Genomic DNA, 17029 nt, shown 5'->3' with positions numbered 1-17029 from the left:
GTCGGGTAGTAGGACCGTGGTAACTCCACTCTGGGAGTCTTGGGTCTGATCCCCTGGATCCTGCTCCCCTCCTGTCAGGGAGAAAAACAGACGGCGGCAGTGTCTGGTGGCTCCAGTAATGTTGTTACACAGAGAGAAAGAAAGAAAGACAAGAAACAGAAGCTCCAAATGTAGAGTTCCTCCCTTTAACGGGGGAGAGGAAATCCCCTCAGCAGTCTAGGCCTAGAGCAGCTCAACTTAGTGCTCCTATTTTAATCCTAATGAGAAGCTTCATCAAAGAGGAAGGTTTTTAGTCTCCTCTTAAATAAACTAATGGTGTGGGCCCTTCGGACCGAGGCTGCTAGTTGATTCCAGAGTAAAGGAGCCATATGGCTGAAACTCCTGCCTCCTCTTTTACTTTGAAGGACTTTAGGGATTACCAACAGTCCTGCATCCTCAGAGCCAAGGGCTCGTGGAGGGTGAGACACTTCTAGAAGTTTCTCCATATAGGACGGAGCCTGGTGATGAAGAGTTTTATATGTGATCAGAAGGTTGTTGAATTCTATTCTAGATTTGATGTGAAGCCAGTGTAAGGATGCTAAGACTGGGGAGATGTGCTCTCTTCTTCCAGTTCTGGTTAGTAAACCTGCAGCAGCGTTCTGCACTAGCTGGAAGATCCTAACAGAGGAGTTTGGACAGCCTGACATTAGGGAGTTACAATCATCTCATCTTGAAGTCACAAAGGCAGGAAGCATTTTTTCTGCATCTTTGAAGGACAAGAAGTTTCTCATTTTTGCAATATTCCTTAGATGGAAGAAGGCTGTCCTGGAGACATGTTAACATGGGAAATAAAGGACAGATCCTGATCAAAAATAACACCCAGGTTCCTAATATCATATACCTGTAGTGACTCTAGAGCTCCTCTGTAGAAACTGTAGTGACTGTAGTGACTCTGTAGAGACTCCTCATGGGCTTCACCGTTTCCACCGCACGAGGACGGTGAAGTTTTACCTCTGTCTGTTTACATCCTGGTTGATCCGGACCAGAGTCTCCTCAGGGTCTGTTCACGTCCTGGTTGATCTGGACATTTTGTTAATCTGTAGTTCTGGGTAATAACGTGTTTTGGTTTATTTGAGTTTATGTGTATATTTGTTGTAATATTTCTACTCTGGCGCCCTCTGGCGACTGTCGCGTAGAAACACAGCCAGAGGGCTTCAGGACTACGGTTCCCATGATGCACCAGGAGGAGCAACCGTAAACAGAAGATAACGGAAACAAAAGAGGTTTTATAAAAACACAAACACGTCGTTCAGTTTTTAAACTCCTACCGTCATTAAAAAGAGTGAGATCCGAAGCGGAGACGAGCCAGAGCGAGTGGAGGAGAGCAGAGCAGCAGTTAGGATGGCCTTAAAAAGAATACAGAAGGTAAGTTTGAGCAGCTAGCTGAGGAGGCTAATGGCCCGGCGGAGGCTAACGCTGAGTTTAAACTGTCCAACAAATCCTCCTGGCAGAGACCGAAACCTCCAGAGACCCGGAGCCAGACCTGCTGAGCTCTGCTCAACAGGGACCTGGCAGAGACACGACGGACTGACAGCAACTAACTTTACTGCTATCTGGCTAACGAGACGAGCTTCTGTCAGTCTGTGGCTGAGTCCAGAGTCCCGACCAGACTCTTCTGGAGGGACTTCATGGACCTGGAGGGTCTTCATGGACTAGATCCTCTGGAGGGTCTTCATGGACCTGGAGGGTCTTCATATACTAGATCCTCTGGAGGGTCCTCATTAATCCGGAGGGTCCTCATGGACCCGGAGGGTCTTCATGGACTAGATCCTCTGGAGGGTCCCCATGGACCTGGAGTGTCTTTATGGACCTGGAGGGTCTTCATGGACTAGATCCTCTGGAGGGTCCCCATGGACCTGGAGTGTCTTCATGGACCTGGAGGGTCTTCATGGACTAGATCCTCTGGAGGATCCTCATGGACCAGAGCTGGGGTAGGAAGGATCAGATGTCAAACCCATTTCAGTCCAGTGTCTTCCTGAGCAGTGGGACCGGTGCTATAAAGCCATATTAACATTTCAATTCAAACTTTAAACTTTTCCTTTGTTACGCTTCAGACTGGACGTGATGGAAACGTTGATATTTTCTCAAAACCAAACAGTTCAAACACAAAGTCTCTACATGAGGATCATTTAGTGAAAGTTCTCCTGTTGCATTGTGGGACTTTTTCCAGACTCCCCCTGACAGCGTGGCTCTGAGGCTGTTTGATAGGAACCAGGGAGCTGCTGTCATGGTGGCTTCACCTCGTCTCACCACGTCTCAGCTGGTCTCAGCTGGTCTCAGCTGGTCTCAGTGTCCAGTCCAAACTCTGGACATCCTTGCTTCAAAGATAATCTATGTTTTCTTTGAAGTGTCGACTGTTTGCTGGACGGTTTGGCTGGATGTGGGCCAGTAGTGACTGGCGGGCCTGATGTTGGACCCTGTTGGTCTAGACTGTGAAAGAGATCATCCTCCGTGGTTACCTCACAACCTCTTAGACTTTTCCATGTTCAGTGAAATGAATGAATGCTCCCCACTCTGCTTTAAATAATTGAGAAGGTGAACACTTTGCATCCTTTCGGGGCAGGCAGGAAGTACTGCAGTACTTGGGGATAGTTATAGTTTTAACTGAAACACTTTAATGGGACTTAAGCTGCAGTGTGAGCGCCTGCAGGACGACATGGAACAGGACGCCGGGCAGGAATCACTCAGATTATTCTGGCTCCTCCTCCACCAGCTGGTCTGGCTGAACCATCACTCCATCAGGTCACATGTTGAACCATCACTCCATCAGGTCACATGTTGAACCATCACTCCATCAGGTCAACATGTTGAACCATCACTCCATCAGGTCACATGTTGAACCATCACTCCATCAGGTCAACATGTTGAACCATCACTCCATCAGGTCACATGTTGAACCATCACTCCATCAGGTCACATGTTGAACCCTTACTCCATCAGGTCACATGTTGAACCCTTACTCCATCAGGTCACATGTTGAACCATCACTCCATCAGGTCACATGTTAAACCATCAGGTCACATGTTGAACCATCACTCCATCAGGTCAACATGTTGAACCATCACTCCATCAGGTCACATGTTAAACCATCAGGTCACATGTTGAACCATCACTCCATCAGGTCAACATGTTGAACCATCACTCCATCAGGTCACATGTTGAACCATCACTCCATCAGGTCACATGTTGAACCATCACTCCATCAGGTCAACATGTTGAACCATCACTCCATCAGGTCACATGTTGAACCATCAGGTCACATGTTGAACCATCACTCCATCAGGTCACATGTTGAACCATCACTCCATCAGGTCAACATGTTGAACCATCACTCCATCAGGTCACATGTTGAACCATCAGGTCACATGTTGAACCATCACTCCATCAGGTCACATGGTGAACCATCAGGTCACATGGTGAACCATCAACGTTTTCCAGTCAAAATGAATAACTTGTGTGGTGTTCTGTGTGTAGTTTATACAATGACGCTGCTCAGAGTCACTGAAACTCCGTCGTCATGTAAACAGGTGGAAACACGACTTTCTGTAAATGCTTGGGCCCCATCTCCATGGAAATGGGAGAAGTCCTGGTCCTGGTCCTGGTCCTGGTCCTGGTCCTGGTCCTGGTCCTGGTCCAAGTCCTAGTCCTGGTTCTGGCCCTGGCCCTGCTATTGGTCCTGGTCACCACTTTGGGAGAAACACTCTACTCCTTCCACTACTTCCTCTCCTCTACTTCTTCATCTCTACTTCCACCTCTGCTCCTTCCACTACGTCTTCCTCTCTACTTCCTCATCTCGACTTCCTCCCCTCTACTTCTTCCTCTACTTCTTCCTCTCCACTTCCAACTCTACTCTTTCCTGTACTTCCTCCTCTCTACTCCTTCCACTACTTCCTCCTCTCTACTTATTCCCGTCTACTTCCTCCTCTCTACTTCCTCCTCTCTACTTCCTCCTCTCTACTTCTTCTTCTTCTCTACTCCTTCCACTACTTCCTCCTCTCTACTTCCTCCTCTCTCCTTCTTCCTCTTCACTTCCTCCTCTCTACTCGTTCCTCTACTTCCTCCCCTCTACTTCTTCTTCTACTTCCTCCTCTCTACTTATTCCCGTCTACTTCCTCCTCTCTACTTCCTCCTCTCTACTTCTTCTTCTTCTCTACTCCTTCCACTACTTCCTCCTCTCTACTTATTCCCGTCTACTTCCTCCTCTCTACTTCCTCCTCTCTACTTCTTCTTCTTCTCTACTCCTTCCACTACTTCCTCCTCTCTACTTCCTCCTCTCTCCTTCTTCCTCTTCACTTCCTCCTCTCTACTCGTTCCTCTACTTCCTCCCCTCTACTTCTTCTTCTACTTCCTCCTCTCTACTCGTTCCTCTACTTCCTCCTCTCTACTTCTTCCTCTACTTCCTCCTCTCTACTTCTTCCTCTACTTCCTCCTCTCTACTTCTTCTTCTACTTCCTCCTCTCTACTTCTTCCTCTACTTCCTCCTCTCTACTTCCTCTCTACTCCACGTCTGGCTGCGAGGTATTTTCCTACTTTTTCTTTCTGCTTCCTCTCATTCGCACAATTAGCTTTGTTTCTTTACTACCCAGAATGCATTGCGCTCTGCGTCACATCCTCTAACCCCGCCCATTGGAAAGATCTTTTGTAGGGGAAGTGAGACCCAGGTTTTCAAGGGGACCAGGGATCTTGTTGGCTCCGGTTCAGAGTTTGTAGGAGTGTTCCCTGAAGAGAACTGCATTCCGGACCAAACGGGAATGTGAACAGGCCCTGTGGAATCCTGCAGGGAAAGGGCCTCACCGGCTCGCCCTGACCCCTGACCCCTGACCCCAAGATGAACTCACTCTAACCCCGATGGAAGAACTCTCTTCAAACACAGAAACAGAAACACTCCTTCTTCACAGTTTAAGGCTTTAATATTCCTTGAAACAGTTAAAGTGTGACTGTGACTGAGTGGACATGAGAAGAGTCCGGACTCTGGGTTTCACTGGTTTCACTGGTTTCACTGGTTTCACTTCCAGTAAACAAAGACTTTAATTTTCCTGTACATTCCAGGAGCTGCAGGACCTGCAGAGAGATCCTCCTGCCCAATGTTCTGCTGGACCGGTGGGAGATGACTGTACGTACACACACACACACACACACACACACACACACACACACACACACACACACACACACACACACACACACACACACACACACAGGTCCTGTGCTGGACGTCACTTAGCTTGTGGGTCTGTCTCCCTCTAGTGTTCCACTGGCAGGCCACCATCATGGGTCCGGTGAGTTAAAACCTTTTTGTTTTAAAATTAATCCTGTTTTTTCAATTTCATGTGAAACTGCACCAGTGTTGGTTTGAACTGCTGTCGTCTTGTTTCCGCTCAGAATCACTGCTGGGAATGCAGTTGTTGTATTTAACCACAAGTGTGGACCCTGTCTGAAGTCCCACCTGCTCATAATAACATCGGTCAAGGACATGATAAAATCCTCTGTCTGTCTGCCAGGGGGTTTCAAAGTGTCAGTCTGTCCCATTTAAGAAATAGTTTGAATTGTTGGAGGCTCGTTGGAGGCTTGAAGTTTGTTGTCTGGATCAAACGCTTCTGTCTGGTGTGGATTTGAAGCAGACGGTGTGTTTGGAGGTTCCATATTTCTCATCCTCTTCATCCTCATCTTCTTTCAGGGAGACAGTCCTTACCAAGGAGGAGTCTTCTTCCTCACAATCCACTTCCCCACCGACTACCCATTCAAACCACCAAAGGTAAGAGCAGGACTGGTGTACAGTCAGTCGTAGAGACGGGTGTACAGTCAGTCAGCTGGACGGGTGTACAGTCAGTCAGCTGGACGGGTGTACAGTCAGTCAGCTGGACGGGTCTACAGTCAGTCAGCTGGACGGGTGTACAGTCAGTCAGCTGGACGGGTCTACAGTCAGTCAGCTGGATTGGTGTACTGTCAGTCAGTGAGACGGGTCTACAGTCAGTCAGCTGGACGGGTCTACAGTCAGTCAGCTGGATTGGTGTACAGTCAGTCAGTGAGACGGGTCTACAGTCAGTCAGCTGGACGGGTGTACAGTCAGTCAGTGAGACGGGTATACAGTCAGTCAGCTGGACGGGTATACAGTCAGTCAGCTGGACGGGTGTACAGTCAGTCAGCTGGACGGGTCTACAGTCAGTCAGCTGGATTGGTGTACAGTCAGTCAGCTGGACGGGTGTACAGTCAGTCAGCTGGACGGGTGTACAGTCAGTCAGTGAGACGGGTGTACAGTCAGTCAGCTGGACGGGTCTACAGTCAGTCAGCTGGATTGGTGTACAGTCAGTCAGTGAGACGGGTGTACAGTTAGTCAGCTGGACGGGTCTACAGTCAGTCAGCTGGATTGGTGTACAGTCAGTCAGTGAGACGGGTGTACAGTCAGTCAGCTGGACGGGTGTACAATCAGTCAGCTGGACGGGTATACAGTCAGTCAGCTGGACGGGTGTACAGTCAGTCAGCTGGACGGGTCTACAGTCAGTCAGCTGGATTGGTGTACAGTCAGTCAGCTGGACGGGTGTACAGTCAGTCAGCTGGACGGGTCTACAGTCAGTCAGCTGGATTGGTGTACAGTCAGTCAGCTGGACGGGTGTACAGTCAGTCAGCTGGACGGGTCTACAGTCAGTCAGCTGGATTGGTGTACAGTCAGTCAGCTGGACGGGTATACAGTCAGTCAGCTGGACGGGTCTACAGTCAGTCAGCTGGACGGGTCTACAGTCAGTCAGCTGGATTGGTGTACAGTCAGTCAGTGAGACGGGTCTACAGTCAGTCAGCTGGACGGGTGTACAGTCAGTCAGTGAGACGGGTATACAGTCAGTCAGCTGGACGGGTATACAGTCAGTCAGCTGGATGGGTGTACAGTCAGTCAGCTGGACGGGTGTATAGTCAGTCAGCTGGACGGGTCTACAGTCAGTCAGCTGGATTGGTGTACAGTCAGTCAGCTGGACGGGTGTACAGTCAGTCAGCTGGATTGGTGTACAGTCAGTCAGTGAGACGGGTGTACAGTCAGTCAGCTGGACAGGTGTACAGTCAGTCAGCTGGACGGGTCTACAGTCAGTCAGCTGGATTGGTGTACAGTCAGTCAGCTGGACGGGTGTACAGTCAGTCAGCTGGACGGGTCTACAGTCAGTCAGCTGGATTGGTGTACAGTCAGTCAGCTGGACGGGTATACAGTCAGTCAGCTGGACGGGTGTACAGTCAGTCAGCTGGACGGGTCTACAGTCAGTCAGCTGGATTGGTGTACAGTCAGTCAGTGAGACGGGTCTACAGTCAGTCAGCTGGACGGGTCTACAGTCAGTCAGCTGGATTTGTGTACAGTCAGTCAGTGAGACGGGTCTACAGTCAGTCAGCTGGACGGGTGTACAGTCAGTCAGTGAGACGGGTATACAGTCAGTCAGCTGGACGGGTATACAGTCAGTCAGCTGGACGGGTGTATAGTCAGTCAGCTGGACGGGTGTACAGTCAGTCAGCTGGATTGGTGTACAGTCAGTCAGCTGGACGGGTGTACAGTCAGTCAGCTGGACAGGTCTACAGTCAGTCAGCTGGATTGGTGTACAGTCAGTCAGTGAGACGGGTGTACAGTCAGTCAGCTGGACGGGTGTACAGTCAGTCAGCTGGATTGGTGTACAGTCAGTCAGCTGGACGGGTGTACAGTCAGTCAGCTGGATTGGTGTACAGTCAGTCAGTGAGACGGGTGTACAGTTAGTCAGCTGGACGGGTCTACAGTCAGTCAGCTGGATTGGTGTACAGTCAGTCAGTGAGACGGGTGTACAGTCAGTCAGCTGGATTGGTGTACAGTCAGTCAGCTGGACGGGTGTACAGTCAGTCAGCTGGACGGGTATACAGTCAGTCAGCTGGACAGGTGTACAGTCAGTCAGCTGGACGGGTGTACAGTCAGTCAGCTGGACGGGTCTACAGTCAGTCAGCTGGACGGGTGTACAGTCAGTCAGATGGACGGGTCTACAGTCAGTCAGCTGGATTGGTGTACAGTCAGTCAGTGAGACGGGTCTACAGTCAGTCAGCTGGACGGGTGTACAGTCAGTCAGTGAGACAGGTATACAGTCAGTCAGCTGGACGGGTATACAGTCAGTCAGCTGGACGGGTGTACAGTCAGTCAGCTGGACGGGTGTACAGTCAGTCAGCTGGACGGGTCTACAGTCAGTCAGCTGGATTGGTGTACAGTCAGTCAGCTGGACGGGTGTACAGTCAGTCAGCTGGACGGGTCTACAGTCAGTCAGCTGGATTGGTGTACAGTCAGTCAGTGAGACGGGTGTACAGTCAGTCAGCTGGACGGGTGTACAGTCAGTCAGCTGGATTGGTGTACAGTCAGTCAGTGAGACGGGTGTACAGTCAGTCAGCTGGACGGGTCTACAGTCAGTCAGCTGGATTGGTGTACAGTCAGTCAGTGAGACGGGTCTACAGTCAGTCAGCTGGACGGGTCTACAGTCAGTCAGCTGGATTGGTGTACAGTCAGTCAGTGAGACGGGTGTACAGTCAGTCAGCTGGACAGGTCTACAGTCAGTCAGCTGGATTGGTGTACAGTCAGTCAGTGAGATGGGTGTACAGTCAGTCAGCTGGACGGGTCTACAGTCAGTCAGCTGGATTGGTGTACAGTCAGTCAGTGAGATGGGTGTACAGTCAGTCAGCTGGACGGGTGTACAGTCACTGATACGGGTGTGTTTGTACTGTTAGTTTATGAAGTGACGTGAGTCAGAGGACCTGCTGACAGCGTGAGTCGTTGTCTCCTACAGGTAGCATTCACAACCAAGATTTATCACCCGAACATCAACAGCAATGGCAGCATCTGTCTGGACATCCTGCGCTCGCAGTGGTCTCCTGCTCTCACAGTGTCTAAAGGTGAGGCTCCGCCCCCGTCCGCCGTTCCTGAACATTCACACCAGATATTCCCCTGATGTTAACCTGTGTGTGACCTGCAGGAGATTGACTGACCTGTAGACCCGTCAGAATAAACCCTGCATGTGTCAGTCAGTCTGCTGGTTGTCGGTCGGTGTTTCTCTGACTTCCTGTCTGTCTCTTCCAGTTTTGTTGTCCATATGTTCCTTGCTTTGTGATCCAAACCCAGACGACCCCTTAGTGCCAGACATAGCACACATCTACAAGAACGACAAAGACAAGTGAGCATGAGCAGTAACCACGTGGACGCTTCATCCTGCCGGCTGGACTGTGTGGAGCTCAACCTTCTGCTTTCTCTTCACAGATACAACAAACTAGCAAAAGAATGGACCCAGAAGTACGCCATGTAAACACACCAATACAAAGATTCAAAAATCAGGCTGAGGTTTTTTTCTTTCTTTTTTAAAGTCACAACGCACTGTAAATTATTGTCTGGAGTCATAATCTGAGGTAATCTCCATCCAACTGGTTGTGATGGTCAGAGTCTGACATGTAACCGTGAGGAGTGAAGAGAAGGAGGGACAGTCGGACGTTCGGCATGTTGTCTTTACATCAAGGACATTTATTTCCTCACACGTAGATTCATTGCTCTCCTAATTTCTTGAGCCAAACTTGGGGACAGAGTTCCAGCGGACGTCCTCCAGGCTGAGAGGTCGGAGGACAAAGTCCATCCAGAACTGGAGCAGCTTCAGTCGTTCCTGCTGGTCCATGGAAACCATGACGACGCTCTCATCTGGGCCAGGACGTTCACCACCTCGCATGAAAAACTGCTGCAGGCGCCATGAAAACAGAAGCAAATACTTACAATTCATCTGTTATCGTCATGCTCATCCTCCATTATTATTATTATTATTATTATTATTATTATTATTATTATTAATATGTATAGTAGTAAAACCCAGTGGAAAATTTGATTGTTTTATCCGTTTTAGTTTACATTTGCGTCAACATGTAAATCAACATTAAAACGATGCACTCTTGTCTCCAGATGCACTCTTGTCTCCAGAGATCTGTGATGTCACTGAAGCAGGTTTTTGACCAAATGACAGCAAACACACACAAACATCACATGCATGTTTTTACCTTCACCAATGAAGTTGGCCGACAAGGTTACGTGTTCAGCTGTGTGCATGTATTTATTATTGAGTTATTTATTTATTGGTTTCTATGTCTTTTACTATTTTGCATGAAATTTTCAGGGATGATTTGTCATCATCCAGGTACCAATTGGTTAGATTTGGGTTGTTAACGGCTCACTGTTTCTGAACAAATCTCCCAGAAACTGAAAACATGTTTCCCATACTATATCATGCTGGGGCTGCTAACTCGGCTCTGCAAACAAATGTGGGGTTGGTGAAGGTCTGCGCTCTACTGGGGGACATTCTAGTTTTAAATGAAACGTGTCCCAGACCGATGTGGAACCTCTTCTGCTCAGACAATGGTACATTTTGTTCTTGTCCTCGTTGGTCTGGTTTCTACCTTAATCTGGCATTTCATTGATGAAGTCATTATTTTCGTGCAGAGGTCTGCGGAGCTTCTCTATTCTCTGAAGGAGAGAATCAGGAATCATTCCAAATAAAGGAGATAGAACAGATAAAAAAGGTAAGAACTGAAGGTTAAGGTTGAGGAGTCGGTTGTTGTTCCTCGGTGTGAGCAGCAGGTGGCGTTGTGGTGCTGGTGGAGTGTGAGGCAGCAGGAGAAGAAGAGAAGCATCATGGCGACTCCGGGCAGCAGCTCGGTCTCCAGGCTCCAGTCGCTTCACGGAGTCTTCGCCGTGTACAAGAAACAAGGACCGACGTCTGCGGACGTTCTGAACGCGCTCAAAGAAGCTTTGCTCAAAGGTAACGGAAGGACCCCCCACCCCCACCCCACGAGACTTGAACCTGGACCTGGGACTGAGACCTAAACCTGGACATGAGACCTGGACCGAAGCCTGGACTTGACTGAGTGTGTCCTGTCTTTCAGAAGCGGGAGTGCAGAACCCGAACCCGAGGAAGAGGAAGAAGCAGAGCCTGAAGATGGGACATGGAGGGACTCTGGACAGTGCAGCCAGTGGCGTGTTGGGTCAGAAACCAGTCCTAGTGTCCCCCACAGACCTCTAGTGTCCCCCACAGTCTACTAGTGTCCTCCACAGTCTACTAGTGGCCCCCACAGTACTCTAATGTCCCCCACAGTCCTATAGTGTCCCCCGCAGTCCACTAGTGTTCCCCACAGTCCACTAGTGGCCCCCACAGTACTCTAATGTCCCCCACAGTCCTATAGTGTCCCCCAAAGTCCACTAGTGTCCTCCACAGTCTACAATTGTCCTCCACAATCCCTCCACAGTCTCCCACTAGTCTCCTCCACAGTCTCCCACAGTCCCCCACAGTCTCCCACTGTCCTCCACAGTCCCTCCACAGTCCACTAGTGTCCTCCACAGTCCCCTCACAGTTACTCTCTTGTTCTCTCTCCAGTTGTCGGCGTTGGAAACGGAACTAAAATGCTGAGCCGGATGTTAACAGGGTCAAAGGTCAGCGTGTCCTGGATCTGCAGCTCTCTGAAGTCCTGGACCATGAAGTCCTGGACTGTGAGCAGCCATGTTGTTTTGTGTTCCAGGTCTACGAGGCTGTGGGGGAGCTGGGAAAATCCACTGACACTCTGGACGCCACCGGCAGAGTCGTCCTGGAGAGACAATACGGTAAAACTCTGGTCCTGCTTCTGGTACTAGTCTGGTGGGGCTGGTTCTGTTGGGTCTAGTTCTGGTTGAGGTTCCAGTGGTTCTGGTTTAGGTTCTGGTTCTGGTTCTCTCCTCACAGAACATGTCACCAATCTGGACCTGGAGGAGAAGCTGAAGACTTTTACTGGAGACATCATGCAGGTTCCTCCTCTGTGAGTGAGTGAGTGAGTGAGTGAGCTTTTCCACCCAAAAGAACCAGATGCTAGTTCGGTACTGGTTCAGGGGCCAGTTCAGGTACTAGTTCAGGTGCTAGTTTAGGTACTAGTTCAGGAGCTAGTTGAGGTGCTAGTTTAGGTACTAGTTCAGGAGCTAGTTGAGGTGCTAGTTGAGGTTCTAGTTCAGTTCTTAATGAGCAGCTCCAAAGAAGCGGTTGTGTTTCCATTGTCTGCTCTACAGCCGTTTCCATGGTAACCTAGGTAAACACTCTGATTAAAGTTCTCTTTCACATGAAGCCATTAAAAGGCTCATTCCAGTAGTTTGTAGTTTGTTTAGTAGTTCCTGAGGAACCAGAAGTCTGGCTTCGTTATAAAGAGGTTCTGTGGAGCGTCTCATAGCGGAGCGCCCCCTGCTGCCTCATGCAGACCTCAGCCTGCGGTCAGAACGCCAAACAAGAGCTGGAGGTGAAGTTAGTTACAATGATGTCACCATGAAAAGCCTGAAAAGAACTGGTTCTAGATCCACCAGCTGACTGACAGGAGGAGCTCTGCAGCTCTAGAACCACGACTCCGCCATCGCCTTGAAATGATCTCCTTCCCTCACTTTATTAACTTGACATTCCCGCGTTATTATTTTTTCTCTAGAACCGCTCCGGGGCTCCATGTTCCCTGTAGATTTCAGAAAGCCCGTTCAGAATCTCTTCCACCTCGTAGGGAGTGATCACTCCAGCAATAACTCCGCCCCCAGCTGGTGATGTGTCAGAACCAGCTCTGGTCCAGCAACCCTGTGGGACCAGCTTAGCACCAGATAAGCTCCTGATAGTCCGCGGCTTTAGAGGTGGAAAGACAAAGAACTGATGCTAAATCTGGCCCTGGACCAGAACTAGAACCTGGTTCTGTCTGGAGGAAAGGTCCACACAATGAATGAGTGAGTGAGACGCTCATAGTTTGCTCTCATTGGTCAGTCAGGTGAACATGAAACTTCTGATGCGTCGGCGTAGAGCTGCAACATATAGAGTGTTCTACTGACGATTCTATGATCTCTGCTTTGTCAGATTGTCAACACGTCCTAATCCTTCACCATCTAATATTGTCATCCCCCTACCCCTGTTCATCTGTCCCTCATCTGTTCATCTGTCCCTCATCTGTTCATCCGTCCCTCATCTGTTCATCTGTCCCTCATCTGTTCATCTGTCCCTCATCTGTTCATCCGTCCCTCATCTGTTCATCCGTCCCTCATCTGTCCCTCATCTGTTCATCTGTCCCTCATCTGTTCATCTGTCCCTCATCTATTCATTCGTCCCTCATCTGTTCATCCGTCCCTCATCTTTTAATCTGTCCCTCATCTGTCCCTCATCTGTTCATCTGTCCCTCATCTTTTAATCTGTCCCTCATCTGTTCATCTGTCCCTCATCTTTTCATCCATCCCTCATCTGTTCATCTGTTCTTCGGTCCCTCATTTTTTAATCTGTCCCTCATCTATTCATCAATCCCTCATCTATTCATCAATCCCTCATCTTTTCAACCATCCCTCATCTGTTCATCTGTCCCTCATCTTTTATTCTGTCCCTCATCTGTTCATCCGTCCCTCATCTGTTTATCCATCCCTCATCTGTTCATCTGTTCTTCGGTCCCTCATCTTTTAATCTGTCCCTCATCTATTCATCCGTCCCTCATCTTTTCAACCATCCCTCATCTGTTGATCTGTCCCTCATCTTTTAATCTGTCCCTCATCTTTTCATCCATCCCTCATCTATTCATCAATCCCTCTTCTTTTCAACCATCCCTCATCTTTTATTCTGTCCCTCATCTTTTAATCTGTCCCTCATCTTTTCATCCATCCCTCATCTGTTCATCTGTTCTTCGGTCCCTCATCTGTTCATCTGTCCCTCATCTTTTATTCTGTCCATCTGTTCATCCGTCCCTCATCTGTTTATCCATCCCTCATCTGTTCATCTGTTCTTCGGTCCCTCATCTATTCATCCGTCCCTCATCTATTCATCTGTCCCTCATCTATTCATCCGTCCCTCATCTATTCATCAATCCCTCATCTTTTCAACCATCCCTCATCTGTTCATCTGTCCTTCATTTTTTAATCTGTCCCTCATCTGTTCATCCGTCCCTCATCTGTTCATCCGTCCCTCATCTGTTCATCCGTCCCTCATCTGTTCATCTGTCCCTCATCTTTTCATCCGTCCCTCGTGTGTGTGTGTGTGTGTGTGTGTGTGTGTGTGTGTGTGTGTGTGTGTGTGTGTGTGTGTGTGTGTGTGTGTGTGTGTGTGTGTGTGTGTGTGTGTGTGTGTGTGTGTGTGTGTGTGTGTGTGTGTGTGTGTGTGTGTGTGTGTGTGTGTGTGTGTGTGTGTGTGTGTGTGTGTGTGTGTGTGTGTGTGTGTGTGTAGCTACTCGGCTCTGAAGAAGGATGGTCAGCGTCTGTCGGTGCTGCTGAAGAACGGCCAGCAGGTGGAGCCCAAACCGGCCCGACGGGTCAGCGTGTACCGGCTGAGTCTGACCGACTTCAAGCCTCCGCTCTTCACTCTGGGTCAGAACTCCACCCACTGCCTGACTCCACCCACTACTCAACTCCACCTCTACTGCACGACACCACCTTTTTACTACGTCATGTTGTCTCTCCACAGATATCGAGTGTGGAGGAGGATTCTATGTCAGGAGTTTGGTGGATGACCTGGGAAAAGGTCAGATTCCAGAAAAGTTGGGACATTTAGGATCAATAAGAGAGTTTAGCCGTGGTCCCACCGCAGTCAGTACCGGGACGGCAAAGCCCACTCAGACCCAACTCTGTCGCGCCGTCCCACCACATACAGTACGGTTAAAATGTAGGTGGGGTTGTGAACGACACTGGGGTGTGTCGGGTGGAGAACGCGGAAACAGCTCCGGCCGTCAGAGTAAAACCTCTGAAACAGCTGAAGTTTCTCCTGGTGAGCAGAAAGTTCGTCCTTTGAGGACATGAGGAGTTAAATTCTTCTCTTGTAGGGTGAGAGGCTGTGACGACTGAAGAAACCCTTAGAGCAGCGGTTCTGCAGGGTTCAGCTCTCCCTGTTGCAGCACACCTGAATGCAAGGGGCTGGTTACCAGCTTGATGATGACATCATCATCCAGCTGGTTACCAGCTGGATGATGATGTCATCATCAGGTTGAGGTGTGCTGAAGCTGGAGAGTTAAATCAAGCCAGACACCGGCCCTCCAGCCCCGGAACTCAGGACTCCTGCTATAGACGGAAAATGTCTTTCAAAATGGGACGTTGTCACTTTGATTCTGCTGCTGACATTTCCACTCGTAGTCTGTTGAAGTAGCAGCTTTCTGTGGTCATACAGCAACATCTAGTGGTCCCAGGTGGTATGAACTGTATATTTTGATCTGTGTGCAGCTCTGTCCTCCTGCGCTCACGTCAAGCAGCTGGTCCGGACCAAGCAGGGTCCGTTCACGCTGCAGCACCACGCCCTTCTGGAGCACCAGTGGACGCTGGAGCATGTCCTGCGTGTCCTGCAGCCCTGCAGCCAGGGGGCGCCGGTGGTCCAGCAGCCCGGACCACCGGAGGACGGCAGCTGAGGAGGCGGGGCCTCCCGGAGACCGAGTTCTGGCTGTGGGACTGGTGCAGCGCTCGGCAGCACCACCCAGTGCGGCAGCACCACCCGGTGCATCAGCACCACCTCGTTATGCAGCAGCACCACCTCTCTTCACACTTTCTTCTTGAATAGCTGGAAGGACGAGCTGCAGTCTGCTGATCTCTAAGTGGAGCCGATGTGAGGTCAGAGGTCATCAGGTTTATTTCATACGAAGCTTTGAGATTCGACAGAAAAAGAAGTCAAACAACCAATAAAAGAAGTTGCCCATAGTTTCCTGTGTCATGACACTGACGGGTTGTTTCTATATTGACGTAGCTTTAAAAATCTTTTTGAATTGTAGTAAATGTAATAACATGAATGGGACCATTCCTGGGAAAGAAAATATTCTTTGTGCTGCTACATTACATATATTACTGCATTATACTTAAAATGTGGGGATCATTGTGGTTTTGGTTTGTTGCGACAGAGACTGTGGACACATTAGACGAGTTGCACTGAAGCTCAGAACGTCCTGTTCTGAGCTGATCAGGTTATGCAGAGATTATATGGAGATATACGAGATTAATCTGGAAACACTGTTATGTTCTGAAAGTGTTTCTGCATCATAGAACGTCCAGCTTGGTTCTGTTTTCTTTTCTCTATGATGAAATGAGTAAAACCCCCGACTATTTAATTTGGATTAAAGATTTTTGTATGTTAAAAGCATCTCGCTGACTAAAGTGTGGACCCTTTATTTTGAAATGTCTCATTTCGTTTTTATTGATCCAGATCAACTATGTTTTTTCTTCTGATTCTCAGGTTCCTGGTTTTGTGCAGGTCTAGATCAGTACAGAACAGAACCTTAATTGTCCTGTGTCTTAACCACTGAACACAGCAGATATCACTAAACAATGGAGACAGAAAGGAAACTACACCAGCAGGGAGTCGGTGGGACGGGTCCAGAATTTAATAGCCACAATTTGAGAATTGTCTTTCTTACTATATAGAAAAGAATCAGTTTGTTATATTCCTTCACTTCACAGTAAAAAATACCCTGAAGCAGGAGGAGCTCTGTCATCCCATCAGAAAACGTCATCCATCATTCTGTATTTCTAAAACAAGTTGCTTTATGGGGGGGGGGGGGGCCTGAAAACCAGTCAGTATCGGAACCAAATGGGGCTTTAGGCAGAACAGAGAACTCTGGCCTGCCGTCCACCACAATGTAATTTGTCAGTAACCAGAAATAATAAGACAAAATAAGGAAGAACAGAATTGAAAGTGGGCGGAGCAAAATCAGGTCTATTGGAAAGTTCTGGGTGGGGGCGGGGCTTAAATCTAGTAGGATGTCATGGGGCGTGGCTTGGTTTGGATATGACATCACTGGGCGTGGCTTAGATCTAATGGCCCTGATCCCAAGATGAAAGGTTGATGTCGTAACAGACCTTTGTGCCTTTGATGTGACAAGAGGCAGATATATAGATACACAGTCTCTCACACACACACAGAGGGAGACAGTGAGTTTCTACTAAAGCTTCATATCAGCTGAACACATCGGATGAGCTTTATTCTTTTTGTGTTGATTTTAAAGACAAATATCTCAACTGTTAAACTGCTAGCACGTA

The 17029-nt window shown here is 48.9% G+C and overlaps 2 protein-coding genes across 3 annotated transcripts; both read left to right on the top strand.

The window, feature by feature from the left end:
- The first annotated feature begins 1220 nt into the window (after window positions 1-1220).
- On the top strand, window positions 1221-9962 carry LOC308110984 (ubiquitin-conjugating enzyme E2 D4-like). The gene is made up of 7 exons (XM_080465644.1): window positions 1221-1404; window positions 5089-5152; window positions 5287-5318; window positions 5717-5794; window positions 8811-8916; window positions 9101-9194; window positions 9278-9962. The coding sequence occupies exons 1-7, from the start codon at window positions 1381-1383 to the stop codon at window positions 9321-9323; spliced, it is 444 nt and encodes a 147-aa protein (XP_080321770.1). The 5' UTR covers window positions 1221-1380; the 3' UTR covers window positions 9324-9962.
- Window positions 9963-10661: 699 nt separating this feature from the next.
- On the top strand, window positions 10662-16133 carry trub1 (TruB pseudouridine (psi) synthase family member 1). 2 transcript variants are annotated; one of them, XM_080487473.1, is made up of 8 exons: window positions 10662-10814; window positions 10939-11037; window positions 11427-11482; window positions 11569-11650; window positions 11769-11841; window positions 14244-14383; window positions 14481-14537; window positions 15230-16133. In XM_080487473.1, the coding sequence occupies exons 1-8, from the start codon at window positions 10688-10690 to the stop codon at window positions 15409-15411; spliced, it is 816 nt and encodes a 271-aa protein (XP_080343599.1). In that variant the 5' UTR covers window positions 10662-10687; the 3' UTR covers window positions 15412-16133. The 2 variants fall into 2 exon arrangements, with proteins under 2 accessions (XP_080343599.1, XP_080343598.1); XM_080487472.1 differs by having other exon boundaries at window positions 10666-10814; window positions 11742-11841.
- Window positions 16134-17029: the final 896 nt, after the last annotated feature.

This window comes from Lipophrys pholis (genome assembly GCF_963383615.2).
Source record: "Lipophrys pholis genome assembly, chromosome: 1".
NCBI classification, from domain to species: domain Eukaryota; kingdom Metazoa; phylum Chordata; class Actinopteri; order Blenniiformes; family Blenniidae; genus Lipophrys; species Lipophrys pholis.
The sequence above is the reverse complement of the archived record's forward strand: the minus strand, read 5'-3'. Positions and strand labels throughout refer to the sequence as shown.